The following is an 11,204-nucleotide window of genomic DNA, read 5'->3' on the forward strand; positions in this document are numbered from 1 at the left end:
GCCAGCCATAATTTACAACCTGATAGAAATATGTTTTGGACTACCAAGAAATGTATTGGTGAATTATATTAATCATGCATTGAGCTGCATCCATCTATTCTGCCAACAATACCGTACTGTACAACATGGAATTTTGAGTCAAATAGAACCTATTTTTTAAAAACCTCTTACAAAGTTGGTTTTGAAGCATAAACTGGGAATGTGATATGTTTTACTGATATTATGATTGTCCGTTTGCAGATATGAAACAAAGTAGTTCAAATGCTGTCAGTTCCACTTTAAATACTTCAAAATCAGTCAAATATACAGTATTTGGTTCTTTGAGCTTGACACCAATAAGCACAAAGTAAGGAAAAATGTGACCTGTAATTGTTTTTTTTATATGTGCCAGAAGTGTATTTCTGCCTCTTTTTCCAAGAAGGACCATAGTGATTGTATCAGATGTTATCGCAGAATAAAGAGTTGATAAGCTAAACATTGTGGCCATTAAGGTGTCTTCACTTGTTCTCTCTGGTGGTTTAGCCGTCTATCAAAGTTTTGTTTACAATATTTCATGGTATTGTGTAAAAAATGTGAATAATCAATGTGTTATGATGAGAAGGAATTCAAGAAAACAGCCAACAGACCTAGAAACATATTTAAATACATTTTATTTGCAATGTCCAGCAATGCAATATGGTATGAATCAATAGATGTACAGTGTGTTTTTACAAGTACAAAGTATTTCCTGAATAGTAAATTGTGTGCAGTGATACTAATGCATTTTGAAAAGTCCTTTATAAAAATCCCTCACATTAGTCAATCTCTTCAATGGTTGGGCCTTGGGAGCTGTCACCAGAGCTGGTCCGTGCCTGATCTCCACTGCAACCTGTGGGCATCCCTCCCTGCTGGTACAGCTTGGTAATGATAGGCTGGCATACTTTCTCCAGCTCCTTTAGCTGATGCTCATACTCCTCTTTGTCGCCCAGCTGGTTGTTCTCCAACCAGGAAATGGTCTGGTCGCACCTGTCCACCACTTTCTTTTTGTCCTCCTGGCTGATCTTGCCTTTCATGTTGTCGTCCTCCACGCTGCTCTTCATATTGAAGGCGTACGACTCCAGGGAGTTCTTGGCAGCTATCTTCTCCCTCTGTGCGTCATCCTCAGCTTTGTATCTGTCAGCGTCCTGCACCATCCTCTCAATATCCTCTTTGCTGAGCCGGCCCTTGTCGTTGGTGATGGTGATCTTGTTCTCTTTGCCCGTGCTCTTGTCCACCGCTGATACGTTCAGAATGCCGTTGGCGTCGATGTCAAAGGTCACCTCGATCTGAGGGACTCCTCGTGGGGCAGGGGGGATCCCAGAGAGCTCAAACTTCCCCAGGAGGTTGTTGTCCTTGGTCATGGCTCTCTCTCCCTCGTAGACCTGGATCATGACCCCGGGCTGGTTGTCGGAGTAAGTGGTGAAGGTCTGGGTCTGTTTGGATGGGATGGTGGTGTTGCGTTTGATCAGGGCGGTCATGACCCCTCCGGCGGTTTCGATGCCCAGGGACAGGGGAGCCACATCCAGCAGCAGCAGGTCCTGGACGTTCTCAGACTTGTCGCCAGACAAGATGGCCGCCTGGATGGCAGCGCCGTAGGCCACCGCCTCGTCTGGGTTGATGCTCTTGTTTAGCTCTCGGCCGTTGAAAAAGTCCTGCAGGAGCTTCTGGACCTTGGGGATCCGGGTGGAGCCTCCGACCAGGACGACGTCGTGAATTTGGGCCTTGTCCATCTTGGCATCCCCGAGGGCTTTCTCCACAGGCTCCAGGGTTCCCCTGAAGAGGTCGGAACACATTTCCTCAAAACGAGCCCTGGTGATGGAGGTGTAGAAGTCGATGCCCTCAAAAAGAGAGTCAATCTCAATGCTGGCCTGGGAGCTGGAGGACAGTGTTCTCTTGGCCCTCTCGCAGGCTGTCCTCAGCCTCCTCAGAGCCCGCTTGTTCTGGCTGATGTCCTTCTTGTGTTTCCTCTTGAACTCCTCCACAAAGTGACTGACCAGGCGGTTGTCAAAGTCCTCCCCGCCCAGGTGAGTGTCTCCAGCTGTGGCCTTCACCTCAAAGATCCCATCCTCGATGGTCAGAATGGACACGTCAAAGGTGCCCCCACCCAGGTCAAAAATCAGGACGTTGCGTTCCCTGGACATGCCTTTGTCCATGCCGTAGGCGATGGCTGCCGCCGTGGGCTCGTTGATGATCCTCAGCACATTCAGCCCAGCGATCACTCCAGCGTCCTTAGTGGCCTGTCTCTGTGAATCGTTGAAGTAGGCAGGGACTGTGATGACTGCATTGGACACCTTCTGGCCCAGGTAAGCCTCAGCGATCTCCCTCATCTTCACCAGGACCATGGAGGAGATCTCCTCTGGGTTGAAGCATTTGTTCTCACCTTTGTAATCGACCTGAACTTTAGGCTTTCCTCCGTCGCTGACCACCTTGAAGGGCCAGTGCTTCATGTCGGCTTGCACGACCTGATCGTTGAACTTTCGGCCAATCAGGCGTTTGGCGTCGAAAACGGTGTTGTTGGGGTTCATGGCCACCTGGTTCTTTGCTGCGTCTCCGATAAGTCTCTCAGTGTCTGTGAAGGCCACATAGCTGGGTGTGGTCCTGTTGCCCTGGTCGTTGGCGATGATCTCCACTTTACCATGCTGGAACACCCCCACACAGGAGTAGGTGGTGCCCAGGTCAATGCCGATAGACGGGCCTTTAGCTGATGACATCTTGATGGTTTGGAGTTAGTTGCCTACAAATGAATTAAATAATATTTTAGAAATTGATATTCTTCTACGAAAACCTAGGTGCAAGTAATGACAATCTCCACCAACAGAGATGTTAGACTAAATATACTTGAATAACAACCAGACCTGGGTTCAAATACATGCGTATTTAAGTATTTCTAATTCTTATTTTCTGTGTATTTGAGGATTTTCAAATAATGTGGCCACTTCTATTTAAAGTATTTTCAAATAATTTTATTTAAATACTATTTTAAACTATTTTCAAATACTTGTCTCCAAATACATTTCAAATGCACCTAGGAACAAACAATCCTGGGTTCAAATGCATGGAATATTTTAATATTTTAATTTTAAAATACACTTGTCTGTGTATTTGAGTATTTTCAAATACATGGTATTACTTTCCAAATGTATTTCCAAACACATTCCAATATTCAACTACTTATATTTCAAAATGTACTGGTATTTTAAAGTCCTTGAAAAACAATAATAAGCATTTGAACCCAGGTCTGAAAACAACACTGTTGTCAATGTTTGTGTTATATATTAGTGTTATATACATATATACATAAATAGATATATTAGTGTTAGACACAATCATTTCTGCTAATCTATTACAGAGAAACTCTTTTCACAACAGGCCTCAATTTTTTCTATGAACACTCCTGAACAATATTGTGTTATCTTCACAGAATTAGAGCAGATTTTCTTAAAATGAACAAATAACTAATTATAATAAAATAATAATATGCTACAAAAAAAATGAATGTAGGCATAGTCTGTCCAATGAATGTTATTATAATATTATATCATTATAATATTATTTATTTATTAGTTAACCAACTATTCTGGCATAATGTTATAGCTAAATCAGCTATGTCCACACAACCAACATAGCATCATTGTTTATTCTATCAAGTTTATAACTGTCACAGCCATTATGAAAATAGGGTCCTGAATGAATTCCCATTTACTTACAGTTTATGAATGTAGAGGTCTGTTGAACGTGTCTCTTCTCTTTTCTTGCTTTCTTTTCCCTTTAGTATTCTCGTTGAGTCGATGTTTGAATCTGAATGTACTTCACCAGAATATATACCGCCCCCATTGCCTAAAAAATAGCACTCATGATTTCTAGCCATTTCTCGAACTCTCCGAATACATTGCTCAAGAGAGCGCAGCTTCCTGTGCAATGACGTCGGCTGCGAGGCGTATGCACATGTCAGTTCTCTTATTACAGAGCGTTCGAGAGGCAAGGAGACCTGTCCAGAACGCACACACACAGCACACTAATAGTGAAACCATTATTTGTATTGATTAAAATGATCAAAAACCGTTAATGATTCAAATTTCAACACAAATGAAACAGCATCCGGTTCAACATTACTCAGTCGACATTTCAGTCTATCGGCCACACTGCAGTTCCTCAACAGTTCACGATATGTCAGTCTATACATTTTTTTTCTCACTAATGAATAATATACATGTATTGTAAGATAATTGAGTGCCTACTGCACAAGTGGTATGTGCAACTCACCACAAGTTAATGTGCCTCCAGGGAAGATCATTTTTGTTGTATTTAAGCCAGACTATTTAAGATATCCAGTATTAATTGTTAAATGAAAGACAAATGATGAACACACTGGCTAATCCACCTCTATTCTATTCTAGTCAATGTTATTCTGTTCTAAACCATTCTAGTCTACCCTATTCCGTACTGATGGCCTATCAGTTCACATTTGCTTACCAAAAACAAGATATCTCCATGATATCCCCATCATGAGGATATCTTGTTAATGCTAAGCAAATGTGAACTCGTTGTGACATTCTCCTGTGAATTTTAATTACAAAAAACACAAATGGTAGCTAAAGTATTTGCTAATATGCATTGCATTCAGAAAGTATTCAGACCCCTTGACTTTTTCCACAATTTGTTACGTTACAGCCTTATTCTAAAAATGTATGAAATATTTTTTTTCATCATCAGTCAACACACAATACCTCATAATGACAAAGCAAACTTTTTTTTTTTTTAATTGTCTCATATTTATTAAAAATAAAAACAGAAATACCTTATTTCGCCAGCAGCTTACCACCCTGCATACCACTGCTGGCTTGCTTCTGAAGCTAAGCAGGGTTGGTCCTGGTCAGTCCCTAGATGGGAGACCAGATGCTGCTTGAAGTGGTGTTGGAGGGCCAGTAGGAGGCACTCTTTCCCCTGGTCTAATTTTTTAAAATCTTAATGCCCCAGGGCAATGATTGGGGACATTGCCCTGTGTAGGGTGCCGTCTTTCGGATGGGACGTTAAACGGGTGTCCTGACTCTCTGAGGTCATTAAAGATCCCATGGCACTTATTGTAAGAGTAGGGGTGTTAACCCCGGTGTCCTGGTTAAATTCCCAATTTGACCTTCAAACCATCACGGTCACCTAATAATCCGCAGTTGACAATTGGCTCATTAATCTCCCTCCTCTCCTGGTCTGATTGAGCGTTAATGGCAACAATGGCTGACAGTAAAATACTATGATTTCACGCACTTTAAGTTGCCTTACCATATCAGAATGCAACTACTAGATGAGGACACCCTTCACACTATATACACAGCAGTGCCGTTCAAGATTATGGAGGATTTCGTTTTATTACCATGGCCTTATTTCGATTATAGCATATTGGATGACTGTCATTCATATTCCCATTCACCCAGCTCAATGTCACATCAATAGGTTTAGGCTACTACATGATACTCAAATTTTCCCTATACCAATCAAGAGATTGCTACAACCTATAGCCTAGAAATTAAAGTTTATACTGTAGGTGCACAGGTCGAGAGACAAATTGGAGTGATCAAGGTGACAGGCAGAGACACATTCAATCCCATCTTGCACACTCTTGCCTGCATCTAGCTGATCTGGGGTGTAATCTTTAGTCCACATAGTTGCAAAACGTTTCGAAAGTTTCTATTGGACAAATAAATTCAGGTAGGTCCCGCCCCATTTCGTTCTGTTTAAGAAACAATCGGCAGAATGAGTACACCCCTGATCACCCACACACAGTTAAATTTCATAGCAGCCACATAGAGAATTATCACTTTACTTGTTGTAAAATTCATTCTCACATCTACAGGCTTTCCTCCTGTCACCTTTTCCCTTCACTTGTGGACTTCAGTACACAACACAACAGCTATCTGTGACTAGGCACAAAAACCTCTCCTTGCCAAACCGTCACACCATAACCACTAACCGCTACACAACCTACATCGTCACCATATCAAGGTTATAGTAAAACAATCCAAAATAGAACAAACACATTAGTAAACCCACAATCCAATCCCAAGTGTACAATCACGCATTACAGTGTACAGCAAGTAGTTTAGCAGTTAAACCGGCGGGCCCCGGTGCCCATACATTTATAAAACCAAAAGCTTACATTGACTTGGAAGAGTTGCAGTGTTGGATAGCCTTAGCCAGCTAGCTAACATAAATAGCATTTCTCTCTGTTTGAGTCAGGTTCTTTGGGTAGAATAAATTAGCTACAATAGCTAAGTGAAAGGTAGACTAAGAAGAAGAAAACATCTAATGAAATATAGCTCTCTCTCTCTCTCTATGCTGCTTCAACTATTGCCTTTCTCTCTTTGAGTCAACTGTTCACTGCAGTGCTAGCTAGCTGTAGCTTATGCTTTCAGTACTAAATTAATGATCAGATCCTTTGGATGGAAAACTTGTTAGTTCATACTGCAAGAGCTCTGATAGGTTGGAGGATGTCCTCCAGCTGTAGTCATAATTATTGTGTAAGTCTATGGAATGTGGTGAGAACCACGAGGCTCCTAGGTTTTGAATTATTGAAGTCAATGTACCCAAAGAATTCGCCAGACATAGGCTATTTCTTTTACAAAACAACGTGCAACTGCGACTCAAACTGGCCATTGTTTTATTCTAAAGAATATGGCCCTTTATAATGTCCACTTATGTTCATATGCTGTATATAGCATCTTAACGTTTTAAAACAAAATAGATAAATCATTTGTCCAGCCTTTGCTGCTACGCTTGCAGATGTCCATAATATGCTGCGACCCTAATCAAAAAGTATTTATCACCAAATAACAACAACTTAGCGATAGGTTGTTGTAACATTTGAACTTAAAACATGTTTTTCATTGAATTAAATAATAATTGTATGAGTGAGCACCTTATAGTTTCATTGTATTGACATTCCCAGCCTTATTTACAGTCGTCCGTTTTTGTTCAAAATATGAAGTCATTGAAACTGAAACACTGCATCCCGAATGGGTGGCGGCAGCAAACAATGTACTAGGCCAGCCATAATTTACAACCTGATAGAAATATGTTTTGGACTACCAAGAAATGTATTGGTGAATTATATTAATCATACATTGAGCTGCATCCATCTATTCTGCCAACAATACCGTACTGTACAACATGGAATTTTTTTAAAAACCTCTTACAAAGTTGGTTTTGAAGCATAAACTGGGAATGTGATATGTTTTACTGATATTATGATTGTCCGTTTGCAGATATGAAACAAAGTAGTTCAAATGCTGTCAGTTCCACTTTAAATACTTCAAAATCAGTCAAATATACAGTATTTGGTTCTTTGAGCTTGACACCAATAAGCACAAAGTAAGGAAAAATGTGACCTGTAATTGTTTTTTTTATATGTGCCAGAAGTGTATTTGTGCCTCTTTTTCCAAGAAGGACCATAGTGATTGTATCAGATGTTATCGCAGAATAAAGAGTTGATAAGCTAAACATTGTGGCCATTAAGGTGTCTTCACTTGTTCTCTCTGGTGGTTTAGCCGTCTATCAAAGTTTTGTTTACAATATTTCATGGTATTGTGTAAAAAATGTGAATAATCAATGTGTTATGATGAGAAGGAATTCAAGAAAACAGCCAACAGACCTAGAAACATATTTAAATACATTTTATTTGCAATGTCCAGCAATGCAATATGGTATGAATCAATAGATGTACAGTGTGTTTTTACAAGTACAAAGTATTTCCTGAATAGTAAATTGTGTGCAGTGATACTAATGCATTTTGAAAAGTCCTTTATAAAAATCCCTCACATTAGTCAATCTCTTCAATGGTTGGGCCTTGGGAGCTGTCACCAGAGCTGGTCCGTGCCTGATCTCCACTGCAACCTGTGGGCATCCCTCCCTGCTGGTACAGCTTGGTAATGATAGGCTGGCATACTTTCTCCAGCTCCTTTAGCTGATGCTCATACTCCTCTTTGTCGCCCAGCTGGTTGTTCTCCAACCAGGAAATGGTCTGGTCGCACCTGTCCACCACTTTCTTTTTGTCCTCCTGGCTGATCTTGCCTTTCATGTTGTCGTCCTCCACGCTGCTCTTCATATTGAAGGCGTACGACTCCAGGGAGTTCTTGGCAGCTATCTTCTCCCTCTGTGCGTCATCCTCAGCTTTGTATCTGTCAGCGTCCTGCACCATCCTCTCAATATCCTCTTTGCTGAGCCGGCCCTTGTCGTTGGTGATGGTGATCTTGTTCTCTTTGCCCGTGCTCTTGTCCACCGCTGATACGTTCAGAATGCCGTTGGCGTCGATGTCAAAGGTCACCTCGATCTGAGGGACTCCTCGTGGGGCAGGGGGGATCCCAGAGAGCTCAAACTTCCCCAGGAGGTTGTTGTCCTTGGTCATGGCTCTCTCTCCCTCGTAGACCTGGATCATGACCCCGGGCTGGTTGTCGGAGTAAGTGGTGAAGGTCTGGGTCTGTTTGGATGGGATGGTGGTGTTGCGTTTGATCAGGGCGGTCATGACCCCTCCGGCGGTTTCGATGCCCAGGGACAGGGGAGCCACATCCAGCAGCAGCAGGTCCTGGACGTTCTCAGACTTGTCGCCAGACAAGATGGCCGCCTGGATGGCAGCGCCGTAGGCCACCGCCTCGTCTGGGTTGATGCTCTTGTTTAGCTCTCGGCCGTTGAAAAAGTCCTGCAGGAGCTTCTGGACCTTGGGGATCCGGGTGGAGCCTCCGACCAGGACGACGTCGTGAATTTGGGCCTTGTCCATCTTGGCATCCCCGAGGGCTTTCTCCACAGGCTCCAGGGTTCCCCTGAAGAGGTCGGAACACATTTCCTCAAAACGAGCCCTGGTGATGGAGGTGTAGAAGTCGATGCCCTCAAAAAGAGAGTCAATCTCAATGCTGGCCTGGGAGCTGGAGGACAGTGTTCTCTTGGCCCTCTCGCAGGCTGTCCTCAGCCTCCTCAGAGCCCGCTTGTTCTGGCTGATGTCCTTCTTGTGTTTCCTCTTGAACTCCTCCACAAAGTGACTGACCAGGCGGTTGTCAAAGTCCTCCCCGCCCAGGTGAGTGTCTCCAGCTGTGGCCTTCACCTCAAAGATCCCATCCTCGATGGTCAGAATGGACACGTCAAAGGTGCCCCCACCCAGGTCAAAAATCAGGACGTTGCGTTCCCTGGACATGCCTTTGTCCATGCCGTAGGCGATGGCTGCCGCCGTGGGCTCGTTGATGATCCTCAGCACATTCAGCCCAGCGATCACTCCAGCGTCCTTAGTGGCCTGTCTCTGTGAATCGTTGAAGTAGGCAGGGACTGTGATGACTGCATTGGACACCTTCTGGCCCAGGTAAGCCTCAGCGATCTCCCTCATCTTCACCAGGACCATGGAGGAGATCTCCTCTGGGTTGAAGCATTTGTTCTCACCTTTGTAATCGACCTGAACTTTAGGCTTTCCTCCGTCGCTGACCACCTTGAAGGGCCAGTGCTTCATGTCGGCTTGCACGACCTGATCGTTGAACTTTCGGCCAATCAGGCGTTTGGCGTCGAAAACGGTGTTGTTGGGGTTCATGGCCACCTGGTTCTTTGCTGCGTCTCCGATAAGTCTCTCAGTGTCTGTGAAGGCCACATAGCTGGGTGTGGTCCTGTTGCCCTGGTCGTTGGCGATGATCTCCACTTTACCATGCTGGAACACCCCCACACAGGAGTAGGTTGTGCCCAGGTCAATGCCGATAGACGGGCCTTTAGCTGATGACATCTTGATGGTTTGGAGTTAGTTGCCTTCAAATGAATGAAATAATATTTTAGAAATTGATATTCTTCTACGAAAACCTAGGTGCAAGTAATGTCAATCTCCACCAACAGAGATGTTAGCCTAAATATACTTGAATAACAACAAGACCTGGGTTCAAATACATGCGTATTTAAGTATTTCTAATTCTTATTTTCTGTGTATTTGAGGATTTTCAAATACATGGTAATACTTTCCAAATGTATTTCCAAACACATTCCAATATTCAACTACTTATATTTCAAAATGTACTGGTATTTTAAAGTCCTTGAATAACAATAATTAGCATTTGAACCCAGGTCTGAAAACAACACTGTTGTCAATGTTTGTGTTTTATATTGGTGTTATATACATATATACATATATATATATATATATTAGTGTTAGACACAATCATTTCTGCTAATCTATTACAGAGAAACTCTTTTCACAACAGGCCTCAATTTGTTCTATGAACACTCCTGAATAATATTGTGTTATCTTCACAGAATTAGAGCAGATTTTCTTAAAATGAACAAATAACTAATTATAATAAAATAATAATATGCTACAAAAAAAATGTAGGCATAGTCTGTCCAATGAATATTATTCTAATATTATATCATTATAATATTATTTCTTTATTAGTTAACCAAATATTCTGGCATAATGTTATAGCTAAATCAGCTATGTCCACACAACCAACATAGCATCATTGTTTATTCTATCAAGTTTATAACTGTCACAGCCATTATGAAAATAGGGTCCTGAATTAATTCCCCTTTACTTACAGTTTATGAATGCTGAACGTATCTCTTCTCTTTTCTTGCTTTCTTTTCCCTTTAGTATTCTCGTTGAGTCGATGTTTGAATCTGAATGTACTTCACCAGAATATATACCGCCCCCATTGCCTAAAAAATAGCACTCATGATTTCTAGCCATTTCTCGAACTCTCCGACTACATTGCTCAAGAGAGCGCAGCTTCCTGTGCAATGACGTAGGCTGCGAGACGTATGCAAATGTACGTTCTCTTATTACAGAGCGTTCGAGAGGCGCGGAGACCCGTCCAGAACGCACACACACAGCACACTAATAGTGAAACCATTATTTGTATTGATTAAAATGATCAAAAACCGTTAATGATTCAAATTTCAACACAAATGAAACAGCATCTGGTTCAACCTTATTGTGCCTACTGCACAAGTGGTATGTGCAACTCACCACAAGTTAATGTGCCTCCAGGGAAGATCATTTTTGTTGTATTTAAGCCAGACTATTTAAGATATCCAGTATTAATTGTTAAATGAAAGACAAATGATGAACACACTGGCTAATCCACCTCTATTATATTCTAGTCAATGTTATTCTGTTCTATACCATTCTAGTCTACCCTATTCCGTACTGATGGCCTATCAGTTCACATTTGCTT

The 11,204-nt window shown here is 42.2% G+C and overlaps 2 protein-coding genes across 2 annotated transcripts; both read right to left on the reverse strand.

The window, feature by feature from the left end:
* Positions 1-633: 633 nt before the first annotated feature.
* Positions 634-4,058, reverse strand: LOC110486257 (heat shock 70 kDa protein-like). The gene is made up of 2 exons (XM_090196321.1): positions 3,726-4,058; positions 634-2,752 (listed from the first exon to the last, which is right to left on the reverse strand). The coding sequence occupies exon 2, from the start codon at positions 2,727-2,729 to the stop codon at positions 795-797; it is 1,935 nt and encodes a 644-aa protein (XP_090052447.1). The 5' UTR covers positions 2,730-2,752; positions 3,726-4,058; the 3' UTR covers positions 634-794.
* A 3,607-nt stretch (positions 4,059-7,665) lies between these two features.
* Positions 7,666-10,632, reverse strand: hsp70b (heat shock protein 70b). Its single transcript, NM_001124745.1, is given in 2 exon segments — positions 7,666-9,786; positions 10,567-10,632. A coding segment is annotated over 1 exon segment (1,935 nt). The 5' UTR covers positions 9,764-9,786; positions 10,567-10,632; the 3' UTR covers positions 7,666-7,828.
* Positions 10,633-11,204: the final 572 nt, after the last annotated feature.

The sequence above is a fragment of the Oncorhynchus mykiss genome, chromosome 13, assembly GCF_057628025.1.
Source record: "Oncorhynchus mykiss isolate SJ-2025 chromosome 13, ASM5762802v1, whole genome shotgun sequence".
Lineage (NCBI taxonomy): Eukaryota > Metazoa > Chordata > Actinopteri > Salmoniformes > Salmonidae > Oncorhynchus > Oncorhynchus mykiss.